This window comes from Dreissena polymorpha, chromosome 6 (assembly GCF_020536995.1).
Source record: "Dreissena polymorpha isolate Duluth1 chromosome 6, UMN_Dpol_1.0, whole genome shotgun sequence".
NCBI lineage: Eukaryota > Metazoa > Mollusca > Bivalvia > Myida > Dreissenidae > Dreissena > Dreissena polymorpha.
In genome coordinates this window covers 84239457-84262323 of record NC_068360.1, presented here as the reverse complement: position 1 = coordinate 84262323, position 22867 = coordinate 84239457, and the positions used below count along the sequence as shown (strand labels likewise).

Genomic DNA, 22867 nt, shown 5'->3' with positions numbered 1-22867 from the left:
GAACATATGATGCATTGAAATCTAATCGAGTTTTGTAGTCATTCCTTTTAAGATGAATTTAAGAATGTCTCAATGTGTGAACTGTGGCACATAGATGCTCACACTTACATCTATATAAATGGTCTATTTAAAGAAATCTACAAGTTGAGCCATACAATATTTGACGCACGGGAAGTCACACATATCACAATTGTATTATACAGTTTTAACATCATTGCATTTTTTAGTAAAAATTATCTATACAAAAGTTGAAGTCCTGGACACGCAGTTTTAACTATAATTCACTGTATATTTCTTATAGAGTGTTAACAAAGTAGTAAACCCTTTCTTTATTTCTAGCTCCATCGTTTCGAACACACTTTTACTGTTATTGGACATCATATGTTACATACACAAGTCCTCAACTTTGTCCCCACAAAAATAACAACGTAGTGTTACTCGCTGTATCTTAAATGTAACTTGAACAATTTATAGCTCAAAGGTAACTTTTTCTATTTATATTCTCAAATGCCATTTGTACTATTCATATCCCAAAAGCCACTTTGCCATTGTAAAGCTCAAATGCCACTTTTACAATTTATAGCTCAAATGTCACTTACCTTTCATAGCTCAAATATCACTTTAACCTTTTATAGCTCAAATGTCGCTATAATGGTTCAAACTTAAAGCTCAAAATGTCATGTTTACTATTTAAAGCTCAAACGTCACTTTGCCGTTGGGCTCATAGTCATTATCTTCCTTTGTTTCATCTTCCTCCGTAACAGTGTCCTCTACTTTGAATTTCACCTGCAACAATCAAGTGTGTCGGACAAGTTTTAAAGTTTGTTCATATGAAAACTTAAAATAAACACACACACATGATTATTTGGAACAGCATCAATTTTATGTTGTCATCAGAGGGTGCATGATCAACGAGGTTCACAGATGATTGCACACACAGGCAGCAGTATCATAAATTTCCCCCCGGGACCCTCCCCCCCCCCCCCCTCCGAGTTTACCCAAGGGGTTCCAGATTGTTAAATGTACACATATTGTGTATGGGTTGACTTTTCAACAGCGAATATTGACAAAAATACATAGTTTGAAAAAATAACCCTCGTAAAGGTATTATATATATACACAAGGTATGAAACGCACTATATGCCTATTGCTGAAAGATTGTGGAACACTGGACGTGACCTTTTTCATCGAAAACACACATGTTCCTATGCAGTTGCCGACACAATGCAACTGGGTTCGTTAAAAGACAGTTAAAGCAACGTGATTACACAACTAACCGAAATCCTGTTCGGCTAATAACTTTTATATTCAATTAAATTCGACTTTCTAGCTATATGTCACTCGGTGTTTCATCTACACATGTACACCATTTTTATTGTATAACGCGCCATCTGGTTAATTGTTCTGATTGTGTTGGCCAATTATATGGCGTTTTAGAACCGAGCATTTGATCGACAAAATATGACAGCAAAACACAGACATGTAGCTAGAAAGTCGAATTTAATTGAATATCAAAGTTATTAGCCGAACAGGAGATCGGTAAGTTGTGTAATCACGTTGCTTTTACTGTCGTTTAACGAATCCAGTTGCATTTTGTCGGCATTGAATTTTTTGGCCAATGCCACAGGCTTATTAAATTAAGAAATTCTAATGTTTTTCACCTTGCAATAAGCCGGCCGAATAAACAAGAGGGCCATGATGGCCCTGTATCGCTCCACTGTTTTTCTATGCGAAAAAAACGCGCAATGCGCATGGGTTGAAATGTACTCAAGCATGTGACTTTCTCTGTCTATCCCTCGTCCCACTGGGCGCTTAAAGTTGGAAGGGTGAGCATTTTTATATATGGAAAAAGTTACTACCGTGTTAACTAAACAGACTAAAAAGCCCGGGAATTGTTCCTTTGAAGCACAGTCCCATAGCTTATAACGTAGGTACATTTATCTCTCCAAAAGATATTGTCGTTCTTTCTATTTCACATATTTTTAGATGCTGAAGATCAAATATACGCATTTGATTTGTAACAGATTCACAAGACCCGTAGGAATCAAAATGCCTTAACCCTTTACCAAACGACACATTTTGGACTTTCCCAATTTGAAAAAGGTTGCAGATGACAATTAAATTGTAATGGAATATTAAGGAAATAATCTAGTAGGGTAGAAATAATTGTGATTAAAGAGAAATTGCTCATCTTGAGCAATTTCTCTTTTTATCATAATTATTTATAAAGTCGTCAGCTATAAACCCATTTAATCCTGTTGGTGTTTGGTAAAGGGTTAATAATCTGGTTCCTTCTTAGAGCCTTTCACACATTAATAACAAATACAATAGTAGCATCTTTCTTTGTAAAGAATCATCTCAAACAAGGGCTGTTTGTAAAACATTCATGCCCCCCCCCCCCCCAGTGCTCCAGCTAGGATTTGAAAAGGGCAGGGGGGCTTATTATTCAAAAGGGCACTTTCGACGCGCAGTATTTTGTCAAAAGTGCAATTTCGACGCGCAGTATTTTGTGAAAATGGCACATACGAGCACGCGGGTGTTTCTGAAATGCTTCCTATTGCATGTTAATTTATATGTTATAAATAATTGTATTATGCCCATTATTTTTAAACCATTCAAATATAATGTCTACAATGAGGATTAAAGTAATTACAATGTAATAAGAGATTTATTAATAATCATAATCATAATACTATTTTTTTTTTTTGGGGGGGAGGGGGGGGAGGGGGGGGAGGGGGGGAGGGCTGAGGTTCGGGAGGGCAGGGCGCGGCGCCCTTCGATTTAGGCCTAGCTGGAGCACTGCCCCCCCCCCCCCCAAATGGGCTGTCAGTTGTAGTGGCAGCCATTGAGTGAATACGTTTTTTGGCACTGTGACCTTGACCTTTGACCTAGTGACCTGAAAATCAATAGGGGTCCATCTGTGAGTCATGATTTATGTACCTATGAAGTTTCATGATCCTAGGCGTAAGCTTTCTTTAGTTATCATCCGGAAACCATTTTACTGTGTGAAGTCACCATGACCTTGACCTTTGACCTAGTGACCTGAAAGTCAATAGGGGTCATCTGCGAGTCATGATAAATGTACCTATGAAGTTTCATGATCCTAGGCGTAAGCGTTCTTAAGTTATAATCCGGAAACCATTTTTCTAAGTTGAGTCACCGTGACCTTTGACCTAGTGACCTGAAAATCAATAGGGGTAATCTGCGAGTCATGATCCATGTACCTATGAAGTTTCATGATCCAAGGAATAAGCGTTCTTGAGTTATCATCCAGAAACATTTTACTATTTCGGGTCACAGTGACCTTGACCTTTCACCTGAAAATCAATAGGGGTCATCCGCGTGTCATGATCAATGTACCTATTGAGTTTTATGATCATAGGCATAAGCGTTCTTGAGTTATCATCCGGAAAACATTTTACTATTTCGGGTCACCGTGACCTTGACCTTTGACCTAGTGACCTCAAAATCGACAGGGGTCATCTGCGAGTCATGATCAATGTACCTTTGAAGTGTCATGATCCTAGGCCTAAGCGTTCTTGAGTTATCATCTAGAAACCATCTGGTGGACGGACATACGGACGACGGACGGACCGACATGTGCAAAGCAATAAACACCCTCTTCTTCGAAGAGGGGCATAAATATAATTAACAACCCACACATCCCTTAGACCAACAGGGCTGAGAATATTATGATCATCTAAAGATTATTTCTTATATTTATAAATGTATTTAATTAAGTAATACATTTGACTTCTAAGATCAATTCATAACTTATATTAAGAAAATTTTAAATGATCAGAAATTAATATGGATCGTTGAGCAATTGACAATCATATCTCCACAATTCATGAGTCACAATTCACAAATGGAACAATGACTCATTAGTTATTAAAAAGCAGCATATAGGATAGTTAAGAACATTGCACTTTATTAATTCCAACACCTCTTGGATACAAAGTTTGAGTTTACAATGCAGTATCATATATTGACTTTTCTGTAAACAATTATGTTCATGGAAGTTGTATTTTAAAATCAATAAGATATTATTAAACTGGTTTAAACACTACAAAAAAGACATTAAATAATCATGTCATCCGAATTTTTTTAACCGGATATATGGTCACTTTCGACATATTTAAATAAATCCCGACTTTTTTCAGTTTATAAAAAAAAAACATTCAGAACACATGTTCTTACTTCAATTCCTTTGTAAGCAGTCACCATCTGATCTAAAATGGCACTAAATGACAGGGTTTATCTCATGTTTACAAGATGTTGTTGTTGTTGTTGGTCACAGCCACACGGCCGCAATAAACGTCATATGTTCAGTTTTGTGACCTCCCGGGACAGGGTCAAATTTGAGCCCTGGGGAATAATTTGAACAAATTTGGTAGAGAACTATTAGCTATCACAACATACCATATTAAGTAGCCCTAGGCTCTATAATTAAGAACAAGAAGATTTTTGAAGTTTGCACAAAATAGGCCTTATTTAAGCATATGTTCATTTTTGTGACCCCTGGGGCAAGGTCAAATTTGTTCCCAGGGGCATAATTTGAAAAAACAAAGTAGAGAACTAATAGATGTCACTACCTACTAAATTTGAAAGAAATATGCCCAATGGTTATGGACAAGAAGATTTTTATAGTTTGCACAAAATGGGCCCAATATAAGCATATGTTCAATTTTGTGACCCCTGGGGAACGGTCAAATTTGATCCTAGGGGCTTAATTTGAACAAACTTGGTAGAGGACTATAAGATGTCATTACATACCAAATTTGGTAGCCCTATGCCATACCGTTATGGACTAAAAGATTTTTAAAGTTTGCACAAAATAGGACTTATATAAGCAAATTTTCGATTTTTTGACCCCCCAGGGCGGGGACAAATTTGACCCCAGGGGCATAATTATAACAAACTTGGTAGAGGACTATTAGATGTCACTACATACTAAATTTGGTAGCCCTAGGCCCAATGGTTATGGACAAGAAGATTTTTAAAGTTTTCACAAAATAGGCCTTATATAAGCAAATTTTCAAATTTTTGACCCCACGGGGCAGGGTCAAATTTGACCCCAGGGGCTTTATTTGAACAAACTTGGTAGAGGACAATAAGATGTCACTACATACCAAATTTGGTAGCCCTTGGCCCAATGGTTATGGACAAGAAGATTTTTTTAAAGTTTTCACAAAATAGGCCTTATATAAGCAAATGTTCAATTTTTTGACCCCCTGGGGCAGGGTCAAATGTGACCCCAGGGGCATAATTTGAACAAACTTGGTAGAAGACTATAAGATGTCACTACATAGCAAATTTGGTAGCCCTAGGCCCAATGGTTATGGTTAAAAAGATTTTTAAAGTTTGCACAAAGTAGGCCTTATATTAGCAAAATTTCTATTTTTTGACCCCCCGGCGCAGGGTCAAATTTGACCCCAGAGGCATAATTTGAACAAACTTGCTAGAGGACTATAAGATGTCACTACATAGAAAATTTGGTCGCCCTAAGCCCAATGGTTATGGACAAGAAGATTTTTAAAGTTTGCACAAAATAGGCCTTATAAAAGCAAATTTTCAATTTTTTAACCCCCCGGGGTGGGTTCAAATTTGACCCCAGGGGCATAGTTTGAACAAACTTGGTAGAAAACTATATGATGTCACTACATAGGAAATTTGGTAGCCCTAGGCCCAATGGTTATGGACAAGAAGATTTTTAAAGTTTGCACAAAAAAGGCCTTATATAGCAAATTTTCAATTTTTTAACCCCCCGGGGCAGGTTCAAATTTGACCCCAGGGGCATAATTTGAACAAACTTGGTAGAGGACTATAAGATGTCACTACATACCAAATTTGGTAGCCCTACGCCATACGGTTATGGACAAGAAGATTTTTAAAGTTTGCACAAAATAGGACTTATATCAGCAAATTTTCAATTTTTTGACCCCCGGGGCAGGGTAAAATTTGACCCCAGGGGCATAATTTGAACAAACTTAGTAGAGGACTATAAGATGTCACTACATACCAAGTTTGGTAGCCCTAGGCCCAATGGTTCTTGACAAGAAGATTTATAAAGTTTGCACAAAATAGGCCTTATATAAGTAAATTTTCAATTTTTGACCCCCAGGGGCAAAGTCAAATTTGACCCCAGGGGCATAATTTGAACAAATTTGAAAGAGGTTAACCAAAGGTACATTCTTGAGAAATTTCATCAGAATTCGACCAGTAGTTTAGGAGAAGAAGATGTTTAAAGAAAAAGTTAACGCACGCACGCACGGACGCACGCACGCACGCACACACGACGGACACAGGACCATGACATAAGCCCCGCTGGCCTTTGGCCAGTGGAGCTAAACACTGTTTAATGTACTCGTTACAATTCTTCAGAAAAAAATGTCTTAAAAAGTTATTTGAAAAAAGGTACCATGTGTTTTCATCAATTACCATCCAGTTGTGAGCCCCATAAAATCACGTGATCATGCACCCTGATACACTGTATAATATATTTGAGTAGTGAAAAGTTGTGTAATGTTAATGCCATTCATATTCGGACGACTTCAATCTTGAGACTTAAATATATAACTACATTCATGTCAAGATACCGACTTAACCCATTTATGCCTAGCATCTAGAAAAAAGACCGCGTCTCATCAGGGTCTGCGGTGTTGGCTTAAAGGAATTTCTGTAATAAATATTCTAAATATAGAAATAAATATACTAGACATCCGTAATTTTGGAAATAAATTGATCCAATTTAGAAGGATCGGAGAGTCCACTAGGCATTAATGGGTTCATATACGTACCCTCAATAAAAATGTTTTAATAAAGCTTATATAATGACGTAATCGAGGACTATATTTAACATACCATCATTAAAGCGTTTTAGTAAATCGTAAATGACATATGAGAGACGCCAACAATAAAACTATTACATGAAATAATTAAATGGAATAATATACATTCGATAATGTTCAATCCGAAATCATTGATCCGGCCGAGGAGGTGAAATTAATAAACAGTTTTACTGATTAACAAAATATCATTAGCATTTGAGATGATTGTTACGTGTTCGACACAAAACTGCATGAGAGATGAATGAGACGTTTTCGACATCTCAGTATAAAAGCATGGGAGATCATAACAGAAAAGCCGGAGAAACTACTGCGAGGCGTTTTATGCATAAATATGGTGTGATCACTGTAAGGCGTTTTACACAAAAGAGGAATCACTCTGATGTTTTTGACACAGACAAAGCTTTGGCGTTAATACAAACCACATATTAGTTATACTCTAAATGAGTGTATATATACAATTGCCCTGATTATCATAAAACCCGAAACAGGAGGAAACAGGTAATCCGTTCAGTTATAGAAAGCTTTTGGCTTCACTCGTTTTGGCTCTAGTTACCAGTTCGGGGTTAAACTTTAACGGTACATATGCGCAAGGGGTTTGTGGAAGGCACTTAAAGCCAAGCCGCGTGGTACACAATAAATATATCAAGAGACGGAACGATTGGATATGTTTGTTAGGAGGAAGTCACTGAAAAGTAATGTAGATAAAGATTACAAGATCAGAACGAATAAGTACATCGATGCAATGAAAATGCGGGACGATTGACCTATTGATCGTCATAACGGACACCACCTTGTCCTATACATTTAAAGATAATTAACATTTACATGATACATTTTAACCCACTTATGCCGAGTGGACTCTCCCATCCTTCTAATTGGATCAATTTATTTCCAAAATTGGGGGTGTCTAGTACATTTATTTCTACATTTAGAACATTACTTACAGAAATTCCTGTAAGCAAACAGCACAGACCCTGATGAGACGCCGCACCATGCGGCGTTTTATCTGGGTCTACGCTGTTTGCCAAGGCCTTTTTTCTAGACGCTCGGCATAAATGGGTTAACCATTATTGCTAACATACATGACTTGGTATCCTCTCTTCAAATGCCCTGCTGCCGTCGATATTGAAGGAGAGGCTCATTGGAAGCGCCGTCGACGGCTGAGATTCTTCCGACAAGCTTTTCCGGCGCATATCGCGCAACGCCCTGTTCTTTGTGTGCTTCTTGCGCAGGAGGCTGTACATATTGGAGCGGTTGCCCTCTGACGCCGTGAGGTTTTTATCGCGCACCTGTTGTAAAGTAGATAACTTAAAACCTGTTGTTAATTAGAAGTCTTAAAAAGTGTTTTAAGTCAAGGGCTTAAAGCCCGTTGTACAAAAGAGGGCATAAAACCTGTCGCTAATGAGATGGCGTTAATCCTGTTGCAAAATAGAGGGCTTAAAACCTGTTGTTAATTATAGAGCTTACAACTTGAAAATTAGATCGCTTAAAATCTATAATAAATAAGATGGCTTTAAACCTGAAGTTAATCAGAGGACTTACAATTTGTCGTAAATTCGAGGTGTTACAACCTGTCGTAAATCAGAGGGCTTTAAAGCTGTCGTAAATTAGAGGCCCTAAAGCATTCCGTAAAGTTAATGGTTTAAACCTGTTGTAAATTAAAATGCTAAACACCTGTTGTAAATTATATGGCTAAAAGCATGTTGTAAGGTTGAGGGCTTAAACGCGATGTAAATTAGAAGGCTAAACACCAGCTGTTGTAAGTTATAGGGCTTTAAGCATGTAGTTAAGTGGAGGGCTTAAACCTGTTAAAAATTAGAGGGCGCAAAAACATGCTCAACTTGTGAAATAGAGGGCGCTTTACACTTCGGATATTATGGATTATTTTATAAACAAGCTTGGATAAAATAAATGTATTACTATACAAGTAATTCGACTGGTATGAATTAAGTATCAATATAATCTATTTTTTCAGAAATACGAAATACAGAAAATCGGTTATTAAGTTTATTACATTTACAACATGTAAAAAGCCTACCAGCAAATATATGATTACAATGTTCCGAGTGTAAAGAATACTTTAGGCAAAAGAGCATTAATCGCTGTAACGACACACTTAACATAAAGTCTAATATATGTTATCTTTAATATGTTATAAAACAAGATGGCCTGAAAGGCCCAAAGTCGCTCACCTAAGATAACAAGATATTATTAGGAAAAATCTTCTGACCAAGTTTCACGAAGATCGGAAAATAAATGTGGCCTCTAAAGTGATAACAAGGTTTTACTATAACCATATAAGGTAAAATGCCCCGCCCCTGGCAGCCATGTTTTTCAACCAACCGGCATCATTTTTGAACTCATCCAAGATATAATTATGATGAATCTTCTGACTAAGTTTCATGAAGATCGGACATTAAATGTGGCCTCTAGAGTGTTAACAAGATTTTACTATAGCCATATTCGGAAAAATGCCCCGCCCCTTGGAAGCCATGTTTTTCAAGCAACCATAATTATTTTCTAACTCATCCAAGATATCATTAACACCAATCTTTTGACCAAATTTCATGAAGATTGGACGATAAATGTGGCCTCTACAGTGTAACCAAGGTTTTACTAAAGCCATATAAGGAAAAATGCCCCGCCCTTGGTGGCCATGTTTTTAAAGCAACAAAAACCATTTTCGAACTCATCCAAGATATCATTGGGACAAATCTTCAGACCAAGTTTCATGATGATCGGAAAATTAATGTGACCTCTAGATTGTTAACAAGGTCATACATTTCAATATAATTTAAAATAAAAGTTGAGAAGAACATGTGTCGAAAATGCGAAATAAGCCAGATATTTAATACTGAAATCGAAAATGTCTGTAAAGTCGAATTTGCCAGAATGTATATCATGCATGTACGATGTCAATCTTAATTTAGTTTAATGGTTGTTTTTAAATTCCTGCAGCGATGTCTATTCATACGACACACAAACACTAACTCCGATCCTAATAAAAAAACGAATTCTTCGGTTATTGTAGGAAAATATGCACGAAATATCTTCGGCACCATCGGCTCGGGGCGCTTATTTGTCTTTGCTGTATGAAATTCGTCTTGCCTATTTTGTGTTATTGTAACATGTATTTATCAATATATTACAATTAGACACATATAAAAATCGTATAGTCTCGCTTTAATCGTTTGACAAAAGAACGCCATATTGTACAGAATCATCAAACAATAAAAAACATATTCAAAAGCTTGCTATCTTCCAGAATGTAAAACTATCATTTATAATTAATTCCACTTAATCTTCTTGTGCTTAATAAATATTTTAAAAAGGGAGACAACTATGTCAATTCAACATATTTTTTCAAAAGCCATTTTGCAGTTACTTCCCTTGACATGCTAAACTGTGTTCACAAGCTGCTTTACTATATAAATATAAGGAAAATGACCCCCCCCCCCCCCCGAGCGGCCATGCTTTTTAACCGATCCAAACCATGTTCGAACTCAACCGTCATATCCAGAAAACACATGTTCTGACCAAATTTCATGAACATTGGACCAAAAATGTGACTTCAAGAGGGTTCACATGTTTTTACTATATACATGAAGAGAAAAATGCCCCGCCCCCTGGCGGCCGTGTTTTTTTACCGATCTTGACCATTTTCTTACTCGTCCGAGATATCAATGCAACCAGTGTTTTGACCAAGTTTCATGATGATTGAGCAAAAATTGTGACTTCTAGAGTGCTCACAAGGTTTCTCTATAGCCATATAAGGAATACTGCCCCGCCCCCTGGCGGCCATGTTTTTCAACGGACCAGAACCATTTTGAACTCAACTAACATACCATTAAGACAAACATTTTGACAAAGTTACATGAAGATTGGGCATCAAATGTGACTTCTACAGTGTTCACAAGGTGTTTCTTTTTTTGACCTTGTGACCTAGTTTTTGACCCAGCATGACCCAGTTTTGAACTCAGTCGAGGTATTAATGGGACAAATGTTCTGACCAAGTTTCATGAAAATCAGACAATAAATGTGGCCTCTAGAGTGTTTACAAGGCAAAATGTTGACGACGCACGACGGACGACGCACGACGGACAAAAGGCGATCACAAAATCTCACCATGAGCACGTTGTGCTCAGGTGAGCTAAAAAGCAGTATATCGCGAACAATCAGATATAATTAAATAAGGAAAACAAACTTGTATGCAATACACCTTTTTCGGTTAATAATATTTTAATATGATACATCACAAAACATTTTAGTGTGACTTTGTAATTCACCATTTTTTAAATCCCTAATCGCGTCGTTTTTGTACGTGCAATTTGTTTTATTTTTCCTCGCCAATAGGTGTGTGTAGGTCGAGGGCATCCCACTCCACACTGTACAGAGTTCACAAGCAATTTATGAATTGTGTCATGTTCTGATAATATTGGGCTTAATGCATGTGCGTAAAGTGTCGTTCCAGATAAGCCTGTGCAGTCCGCACAGGCTAATCAGGGACGACACTTTCCGCTTTTATGGTATTTTTAGTTTAAAGGAAGTCCCTCCTTGCCGAAAATCAAGTTTAGGCGGAAAGTGTCGTCCCTGATTAGCCTGTGCGGACTGCACAGGCTTATCTGGGATGACACTTTACGCAAATGCATTATGCCCAGTTTTCTCAGAACGCGGCTCAATTGTATCACACATTTTATGGAGTTTGCACTTAGTCGCTTTAATGTTTCAATTTGTATTGTGAAATAATTGAATACATTCCCTTAAGTTATCTCAACTCATGGAAAATTCGTTAAAACAATTATAATTCTTTACTTTTACGCACAATCATTAACATATTTAATTTCATTAAGCACACGACAGTGCAAGGACAGGAAGTTTTGGCTGATTTCATTATGATTCCAGGTTTGTTCATTTTATTAATACAATCAATCCGAATTATTTTTATCCGAAAAAAATGGTCAATTTAAACGTTAATTTTTATTTACATGTCCCATAATAAAGAAAGGCATATTTCGAAAAAATATAAATTCCAGAAAACAATTATGTTATTAACTGATTGATATGCTTGCATTCCCGAAATAAATGTTGAATAATTTCACATTCAGTGTCACAAAGGGACAGGCTAAACTTGCCTGTTGTGAAATGTCAAATTTTAAATAAGAATGAGTCTATACCAATTATTTTATGTACAAGTCTATGTTGAAGTCAGTGTAAATTGGTATCCCGCCTAATACGAAATGGCGTTTAAAAGTTATGTCGCCACTCGTTTGGTTCAATTTAATAAAACATTTAGATACATTTAGCTACACACACTTGCGAAGACCCGTTTTTGTATATGACACATAGGTTGTGTACCCATTGTGTTCACTATAAAGATGGAACGTAGGCTATAGGGGATGTACGGCTTAATACATATAGTGTCATTAGATCTTCTAATTTGCAAGTATCCTGTCCCGCGTTAATAATTCCTTGGAAAACGGGTAGTTAGGTTGAAGTTATATACTAAAAAAACTTATATTAATTAAAAACGGTAAAATGTTCATTATTAAGCACTCTCCAACAACATGAACCATGGAATCAAAATGAAATTGTGTTACAAATTGTTATGTCAAGGATATAGAATATAGGGGTTTGAAGCAGAAGCTTTTTTCAAATGGCTCTTTTTTACAAAGTTAAAAAGAATACGTTCAATGTAAATTCTCCAAAATTCTGTGACACGAATAGTTGTATATCTTACGAAAGTCAATCATTGTATTAACAACATTTATCAATTATACATTACCCGTGCCAATTCTATGGATCAAAAAAAACACTACAGAGAGCTAACAAACGAAATATACGTTGATATGCTCTTAAAATACTTGGCCCGTTGCAGAAATAGTTAAACATGCAAGTTTTAGATGTTAGTCAAACATGTATGTTTTCAAGGAAAGTCACAAATGCATTCTTTAGATGTTAGTCAAAAATGCAAGTTTGAGATGTAAGTCAAGCGTGAGATTTTCAGGAGTAAGTTGCTGTCGCAGAAATAAAACACGTGTTACATGTTACAACACGAGATGCATAATGCAACCATTCACATATATCACATATTAAGGGTAAACTTAGTTTAAGGTAAGTGTAAGGTTACATGTTATGTACATAGAGGACATGCTACTTACATCGAGATATAGCCGCTGCAAAGAATATCATTAACAAAACATAAACAAGAACATCAACGTGCCATATTTAACAGTGAACTTAATATAACAATACATACTTTTCAAGACTGTTCATTCCTTTTAAATTGTCAAGGGCATTGATTTTGTCATATCAAAAACAGTTGAAACTTTGATCATTACGTTTTAGCATCTTGTTTAGTTATTGCAAAAGACTGAAATAAAAACAAACAGACAAACATGTCTTGCAAATTATAAAGAAATACTTAATTTTGCCAGAGCATTGTAAGGATTGAAAGAGAACATCAAATGAACACGTGAACGCATGCAGGGTTCCGGGAACGTTGTCACACATGATTTTACCGCGCGTGAATCATTCCGATGCTAAATTGCGGACAAAGAAGGAGTTTGTTTCGTTAAATGGTTGTCATTGTATGTAAACACAAGTTGTATATAGTTTTTGTTAAAATATATACTGGAAAACATAATATTTTATTTTCGTATGCAACAGGTACTGGAAAAAACACAAGGCTTGGCATTATCAGTTTTTATATGTATTAATGTGTCTAATAAATGAGTTTATCATGGTATATCCTTGTATGTATTGAAAAGCAAACAAAAGACATGGTTCAATTGCATTCTTGATTATCTTTGTTTGTGTATATCAACTTTGCATTGATAGTAGTGATAACATTTAATAAATTAAGTTGGTACAATCAATGAACGTTGAATGCATATCGTGATGAATACTTTTATTAAACTTGTTTATCCTTCACAATTTATTTAGTGTTGTTTTTAAATATATTCATAACTAGAGTCTTTGAACATGACAAAAAACACCCACGATTGCTTATGTCAAGCAGGTGGAACAAACAAGTATTTGAAAGAATTGATCTCAACATTGTGTAGGTTTGATCGCACAAAAAGACGTTAAAAGTTTCTTGTCGATTTATTGAATCGATTGCCTTAGTTAAGGGGCAAGTAACTAAGCAACAAATAGTGTGCCATACACAAAATAAGGTCTTGCAAACTGAAAACTGTTAGCGAAACAAAGTACAAATTTACAATGATTTAAGCATACACAAAAATGTCTAAGTTTAAAGGAAAAAATAACAATGCAAAATTAATGCGAAATACGAACATTCCGTCTTGCACTTTTACTTGATATTTACAGGTCTAAACCCATTTAAGACTAGGGGACTCTCCCATCCTTCTAAATTGGATCAATTTATTTCCCCAAATTAGGGATTTATTTATTTATTTAGAATATTTCTTACAGAAATTCCTCTCAGCAAACAGCGCAGACCCAGATGAGACGCCGCATCATGCGGCGTCTCATCTGGGTCTACGCTGTTTGCCAAGGCCTATTTTCTAGACGCTAGACATAAATAGGTTAAAAGCTGTACGTTTATACGCGAAAAAAAGAGATACATGTTCGAGTGTACAGCGTTATAGCGTTACAGACCAACCGACCGAAAAGGTGATTTAAGTAAACCGGGAGAATAATAAACTATATCATAATTTTATGATATATACCGCTGTACAATGCAAACACGTGCTTTCATCCTAATAAAGGCATTGGTGTGGAATCGTTTGGTCTTTATTCTTTAAATACGCAACTACGTTGAAAGAAAAACGACTACTTGAAGAGGAAATGTTGTCTTTATCCATGTCTGTAATACATCCATCGCGTGTTGTTGTTTTTTTAAAGTTTACCAAAGGTGAACAAGCAATCAAACTATAGTCGAATGAGCTGCGTCGTTTGAAAATGGGCATCGAGACAAATCCGAACAGTGTAGGTACAATCAGAGGGGGGACTCACGTGATTACTCAAAATGGCGACGCCAATGCCGAGGCATGTATTTTCGCCGTTTTATACCCTTTATTACTTTTATTATTTTTTTAAACACCGCTCTCCTTCCAGCCATATCAACAAGAAAGTTACTATTTATTTCGTATTTATATTCGCTATATATCTCTACTTTACTCAATGCGAAATTTCTTAGCGGGATGACCTAATTACATACAGGTACTTGAAAAAAAAAGTTGGTCCATACATATATAATAAGAGTAAAGATATCCAACGATGATTTCACAGGTGTATTGAATAACACAATGCAACAGCATAACAGATCAAACAATGCACACAAATGTCACTGTGTTGCAAGCAGGAAGCGTCCATCTATGATAAAACACCTTTTATTTGATGAAAATCGTCGAATTATGTCCAAAACAGCCAAAAGTTTCACAAATAGCACCCCAAAATGAAAGTGTGTAATTCCGGACGTCCAGCTGTCAGTAATGAATGAAGGCGATTTTCGGTCGATTTTTCACAATAAAATAAGAACATTGCTATAAAGTCCATGAATGTTTTCCATTTACTAACTTTGCCTTCGAACAACGGCGTTCTTAAGTCCCAGTTGAACGGTAAAAAGTCGGAAATTCAGAAGAAACAACGCATTTAGTGTACTTTCACTTTCACGACCATCATTTTGAGGCAGAAATCGGTGTTACGGACAGAAGACGTTTCCATTGGTTGAAAATAAAATTGGTAAACTTGTTCTATAATTTTCGACTTATTCAACCAATCAATAACAAGATAAAAATTTACCGCGTTCCATCAATAAAATGGATTCAGTTTGAACGTAAAATATAGTATTTGGTGTATTTTCCACTTTTTCTGAGTATTTTTGTTGTGCCGTTTCCAAAGAACGACGTAGTTCGATGGCAAACTGAGTAAATGACAAACGTACGTGGAGTGTATAGCAAAGTTCTTGTTTAAGTGTGAACAATCGACCGAAAATCGCCTTCATTCTTTACTGACAGCTGGACGTCCGGAATTACACACTTTCATTTTGGGGTGCTATTTGTGAAACTGTTGGCTGTTTTGGACATAATTCGACGATTTTCATCAAATAAAAGGTGTTTTATCATAGATGGACGCTTCCTGCTGGTAACCACAATGACATATGTGTGCATTGTTTGATCTTTTATGCTGTTGCATTGTGTTATTCAATACACCTGTGAAATCATCGTTGGATACCTTTTCTCTTATGATATATATGTAAGGAACAATTTTGTTTTTAAAGTTCTTGTGTAATTACGCTCCACGAGGAAAATTTACGGGGAGTAAAGTCGAGATATACAGCGAATTTTTACGCGAAATAAACCCTTATCACCATTTTACTGATATGGCTCAAAGGTGAGCGTCATTTAAAAAAATAAACAAATTTAATAAAGTATAGTAAACGTCGAAAAATAACTGTCTCGTCATGGACGTCACCATCTTGACTATCACGTGATTATCCCCTCTGGCAATACACATGTTCGCACTACGCAGCTCAAATAATGGAAACGGAACGAAAATCAAAAGCTGATATTGCACCATAACTCTATACCATACCATAACTCTATACCATACCATTAGCATTACAGTATCTTACACATGACTACACGGCTGGGTAAATTCGAAAAGAAAGCAAACGTAAAATAAACAAGGCGAAGGAACAGTCAGATTACCAAATGTAATAAGGCCATCCTTTCCTGTAGTATATGGAATAGTAACAAAACCATTTGGGCCGTGCTCTGTGAAAAGGGGGTTTAATATATGTGCTAAAGTGTCGTATCAGATTAGCCTATGCAGTCCGCACAGGCAAATCAGGGACGACACTTTCCGCCTAAACTTGATTTTGTGCTAAGAAGAGACTTTCTTGAAACGAAAAATATAATAAAAGCGGAAAGTGTCGTCCCTAATTAGCCTGTGCGGGCTACACAGGCTAATCTCGGACGACACATTACGGGCATGTATTAAACTCCTTTTCACAAAGCACGGTACATTTAATTTAACACACTAACTTTCTTTTGATATCTTAGACAACTGACCACGTTTGCCATTCATTTATGCGGCGTCTCATCTGGGTCTACGCTGTTTTTCAAGGCCTTTTTCTAGACGCTAGGCATAAATGGGTTAACAGTCAGTTTAATAATTTAGTATTTACAAGATATTGTGTACCCACTTTCCTTGCCGACCCTTATTGTTGTGCCGATCCTTAAAGTATTTTTGTTTCTTATTGTTTTTTGTGTTTCGATTAGTTTGTAAATTCACTGAAATAACTATAAAGTTTGCGATCACGTTTGATACATGCAATCATTGTTAACTAAATTTACTAAAGAAAGATTGGTGATAACAGATTTGGAAGATGTCCGCGTGACATGGGATGTTCTAGTAAATTTTGAATCGTATAAATGACTTAATGATTTGTGTTTCTAATTTTTCAACAGGATCTCTCCACGAACAGACGGCAGTATTTTCGATTCCAATGTCAATATTTGTTTTATAAATTGAGAGCATCTTAAATGCTAGAAAATCATGTACTATATGAATGAACTACAATAAAAAAATTATGTAATGCATCTTCATATATATTAGATATAAACTACTTGAAGGGATTTAGTGATATTCGTGCTCAGCAATTTACTAAGTAAAAGTTAACATACATTATAACATTTAAAACAAATTTGCCAAGAATGCGTCTTTTAATTATCCCCACGCTTTTTGAAAAAAAGGTGGGGATATTGTGGTTATCTCCGCCGTCCGTCCGTCCGTCCGTCTGTCTGTCTGTCTGTCTGTCCGTCCGTCCTGGCCACTATCTCCTCCTACACTAAAAGCACTAGAACCTTGAAACTTACACACATGGTAGCTATGAGCATATGTGCGACCCTGCACTATTTGGAATTTTGATCTGACCCCTGGGTCAAAAGTTATAGCGGTTGGGGTGGGGCCGCGTCAGAAATTATCACTCATTTTTTTAGGTTATTTTACATTTACTTCTTTATTTCTACACCGATTCACTTCAAATTGAAACTGGACCTCTCTTATGACAATACGGTCAATCTCAACCATGCATGGCCCCATTCCCAACCCTGGGGCGCCCCGCCCACATAGGCCACACCCACCAAAAATTTCCATTTACTATAATTTTTTCATTTCTACACGGATTCACTTCAAATTGATACTGAACTTTTGTTATGACATTAGGGTCAATCTCAACTATGCATGGCCCCAATCCCAACCCTGGGGCGCCCGCCCACATAGGCCACACCCACCAAAAAATTCCATTTACTATAATTTTTTCATTTCTACACGGATTCACTTCAAATTGATACTGAACTTCTCTTATGACATTAGGGTCAATCTCAACTATGCATGGCCCCATAACCAACCCTGGAGCCCCGCCCACATAGACCACACCCACCCAAAATTGCCTTTACTATAATTTCTTCATTTCTACACCGATTCACTTCAAATTGATATTGAACTTCTCTTATGACAATACAGTCAATCTCAACTATGCATGGCCCCATTACCAACCCTGGGGCGCCCCGCCCACATAGACCACACCCACCCAAAATTGCCTTTTACTATAACTTCTTCCTTTCTACACCAATTCACTTCTAATTGATGATGAACTTCTCTTATGACAATACGGTCAATCTCAGCTATGCATGGCCCCATTACCAACCCTGGGGCACACCTAGGTCAAACATTCCGCGTGGGGATACGCGTCGGCCTCTGCCGCGCCATTTCTAGTTAATGATAGAGCGGCTTTTAAGGTAAAGCAATAATGGAATTTTAATACAAGAACATTACCGTAAAAGAAACATTTTTGTCCGCAGCGCACAATTACTTGAAATACTTTACTAAATCCTCTAATTAAAATTCATAACACGGTATCTGCCTGGTGTAACAACGGCTCTAAATGAAGTATTGCAAGAACTGAGAGCAACAACTTACTTTTCGATTGGAATTACGCGTCGATGAAAAGAATTCGAAGTGGTTGCCCCCGTGCCGTCTGTGTTCCTCTTGCATCGCTTGTTCTCTTCGTTCGTCTATCTCGCCTTAAATAGACGATATATGCCAGTCAATAAACCTGTGTAAGCAACGTTATCATTTTTGCTAATTTTAAATATCTTACTGACCGAAAAATAATAATAAAACTCATCGTCAATTAATGAAGAATAGGCGATTATTAACCCATTTACGCATAGCATCAAGAAAAAAAGGCCTAGGCAAACAGCGTAGACCCAGATGAGACGCTGCATGATGCGTCGTCTCATCAGGGTCTGCGCTGTTTGCGCAAAGGAATTTTTGTCACAAATATTCTAAATATAGAAATAAATAAATATACTAGACATCCGTAATTTTCGAAATAAGTTGATCCAATTAAAACGGATGGGAGAGTCCACTAAGCAAAAATGGGTTAAATGCGTCGTTGTAATGCAAATATGCTATTCTACCACATAATGAATACGTCACGTCGCGCGAAACCGGATATCACCCCATACGTGCATACAACGCAGTCGGGTCAGGGGCTACCCTGTCCTTTGTGAAATCAGCCTGGTCAGAACGCTATAAAATCACGCAAGGTTTCGTGGGCTATTGTCGGACAAAATGACTCCTTATCAGAGTTTAGTGATGCAGAAGCATGTCTGGAACTACACTGGTTGTATATGAGTCTAAGAAAACTGGGCATAATGTATGTGCGTAAAGTATCGTCCCAGATTAGCTTGTGCAGTCCGCTCAGGTTAATCAGGGACGACACTTTCCGCCTAAACTGGATTTTTGCTAAGATGAGACTTCATTTAAACGAAAAATGTCTTAAAAGCGGACAGTGTCGTCCCTGATTAGCCTGTGCGGACTACACAGGCTTATCTGGAACGACACTTTACCCACAAGCATTATGCCCAGTTTTCTCAGAATGTGAAACATATGTGCTACCGCCTATTTTTGCACGGCGCGGCTCGAATTATTTGAATACTTGAACATGAGTCTAAATTTGCATGTTCTTTTTTTTTTAATATTTTCTTCTGACCAGTTCGTATTATCAAATTTATACTGTACTAAACAAAGTATAACACATACTTTTTGTATCAATATCTCACTAATAATACTAGGACATGACATCCAGAGCAATGCAATGAATAGTACTTACTGACATAATGAACATGTATGTACTATGCACTAATCTTGCATATTGGATCTTAACATAAGAGCTGCTACGAAAATAGTACTATATGTTCGTTTTGAACACGTGACATGCATACGATGTTGAAAAACGGTTGACTTACGTATATCTTCGGTGAACCCCATCTGAGATGAGTTTTACGAAAATAGTAGTATATGTGCGCTTTGAACACGCGTCATGCATACGATGTTTAAAGACGGTTGACTTACGTATATCTTCAGTGAACACCATTTGAGATGAGTTTTACGAAAATAGTAGCATATGTTGTTTTGAACACGCGCCATGCATACGATGTTCAACCCATTTATGCCTAGTTGACTCTCCCATTCTTCTAAATTGGATCAACTTTTTTTCCAAAATTAGGGATGTCTAATATATTTATTTCTATATTAATAATATTTCTTACAGACATTCCTGTAAGCAAAGAGCGCAGACCCTGATGAGACGCCGCATCATGCGGCTTCTCATCTGGGTATACCTTGTTTGACAAGACCTTTTTACTAGACGCTAGGCATAAATGGGTTAAAGACGGTTGACTTACGTATATCTTCAGTGGACCCCCTCTCAGAGGAGTCTTGTACCATCTGGTCCAGAGCGAGCTCGCTGTCAAGATGGCGACTGAAAAATAATTTAAATCACGATATAAAGAGTGTTTGTCCACGCTTATTGTGAGCGCTATGCATTTGAGTAGTATATTCAAGATAAAAACATCTTCGCTTACAGTCATGTCATACATTTGGGTTGGTATAATGTGTAAAAGATTTTAAATCACCGTCTATTATCACCACCGGAAATAGATGATCAGGGAAGCGAAAGTAAACATCGCGCAAGAGGTAGTGCTCGTGGAAAGAATACGTTTTACCATTTTTATCGCGAACGTTTTCCAAAAACTGTGTGACAAATTAATAGTCGACATATTAAACTCCTATCGTAAGTAGTTGGAGTTCTTTATTAATACATTCGAGTCTTAAAATAGATCAATAATCAGCTACCTGGTACCGAAAGTTAAGTTCATTGGGACATCGTTTTTCCTTTTGTCCGAGGAATGCATACTAATTTTGACGAATTGTTCAATGGTGGGAAAATAGAATTATAGAAACTATAGGTTTTTGCGAGATTCAGCCCAAAAATCTAGTTAGTATGCAAATAGTTGGCTAAAATATAAACTTCGTTGTGTACGGCGAATAGAACCTGATGTGTACGGCGTATAGCAAAATAAAATTAAATTGTGTACGGCGAATAGTTTTGAGTTTGTAAGGGAAACTAAATGAAAATTTCGCAAATACGTGACCATCATGGTATAAAACAAATAAATACAATTATATTCTTTACGATGAGACCGTTTATGGCCAAATTCTGATGAATTGCTTATGTTAAAATTAGTGAAAACATCATTTTGAATGATAAATAATCATATTATAACGAAAAATAAACTTTTCTAAAAAAAAATCACTATCAAATATATATATATATAAGGTATTCAACTTGAAATCATCTGAAAACAGGGTGCATCGCTTTGAACAGCCATTACTTCATCAATTTTGCAGCGATTTTCATAAACCAGGTCTTATTCAACGCAAAAATGAATTTCCTTTCTGGAAATGTATATATCTTGTTATATTGGGTCAAATTTTAAGAATTAACACGATACACAATTCGCGTGACCTACTTGACAGCGATCAGACAGGATTCATGAATGAAATCTCCAGGTGTAAAGACACGCCTTCGCATTGGACCAATGAAATCACATGTGTGTTTAAAATGTCAGTTAGTTAAAATGTATGTAAACAAAGGTTTCAAACGGCACTGGACAGTTAGTTTTCATACATATGTAACGGCAAGCACGGTAAGAATGTTTTTTTCATACGTTTCGTTGAATTATGGTATCGAGGTTCATGAACTTTACAGGGAAAATGCCTTTTACTCCGTGAAGCTTTCAGTCTTAGATCCGGTCTGATCGATGTTAAGTGGGTCAAGCGAGTTGTGTATCGTGTTATTTCTTAAAGGTTGACCCAATGTTGGGGTTGCTTACCGTATTTTAAATTCGGTTTGCAGTGGCATATACATCATTCTGGTTTCTCCTCTTTAGCAGGAGTCTATATTGCGGATAGATTCTATTTTAAAAAGCGAAACAAGGTGTATCATATTCCCGCAGTGCATGTTTGAATCATAAATCAGAACGAGTTTTCGCCTGAAAATGGTATTTGCAACCACTAAAAAGCAGTTTACTGCATAGGCGTGGTTAAATGGGTTAAACATTCAAATTTATTGACATTCCAGGGAATGTTTTCACAGTTTACTATTTATTTGATTATAATCAGATATCAGACTAGTGTTAAACTGCCAATACGCTGCAACTATTCGCCGTACATGACTTAAGTTATTCACCGTACACGACTTTTGCTATTAACAACTATTCGCCGTACACTTCAGTTATTTTATTTTAATAGATTTCCACGAACAATAATCAAACCAAGACCATAAATAGCGTTAAATTGGTATATATTGCCTATTATTATAAGAAATCAGCTCCATACACGATGACAAACCATGTAATCATAAAAGACAAGCTGTTCGAGAAGTACCAATTTCAAACCGGTACCAAGTAGACATAAATTTGTGTAAATAACGCTTCATCAATACGAATTGCAAGATAAATACATATTTTTAAACATATTAATCTTTCTGTAAGATGCCTAACACGCACTGGTTATCCAAGAGCGAGTTATTATTAGATATTTTAGGTAAATACTCACTGCTCAACATGGTTGGTTTGTTTACTTTAGCTTCGCTGGTTATCTTTTTCCGGTGGTGATGATAGAGGGTGTAAATATAT

General features: G+C 36.6%; 1 protein-coding gene across 1 annotated transcript in view; it reads right to left on the bottom strand.

The window, feature by feature from the left end:
- Positions 1–263: 263 nt before the first annotated feature.
- LOC127834722 (Na(+)/H(+) exchanger protein 7-like) overlaps positions 264–22867 on the bottom strand; it is a 68119-nt gene continuing 45515 nt past the window's right edge. The window contains exons 20-24 of the mRNA XM_052360746.1: positions 20573–20649; positions 18801–18904; positions 13010–13024; positions 7934–8140; positions 264–786 (exon numbers count right to left, since the gene is read on the bottom strand). Coding sequence (XP_052216706.1) covers positions 691–786; positions 7934–8140; positions 13010–13024; positions 18801–18904; positions 20573–20649 — 499 coding nt within the window. The 3' untranslated portion in view covers positions 264–690. The remainder of the gene's footprint in view (positions 787–7933; positions 8141–13009; positions 13025–18800; positions 18905–20572; positions 20650–22867) is intronic.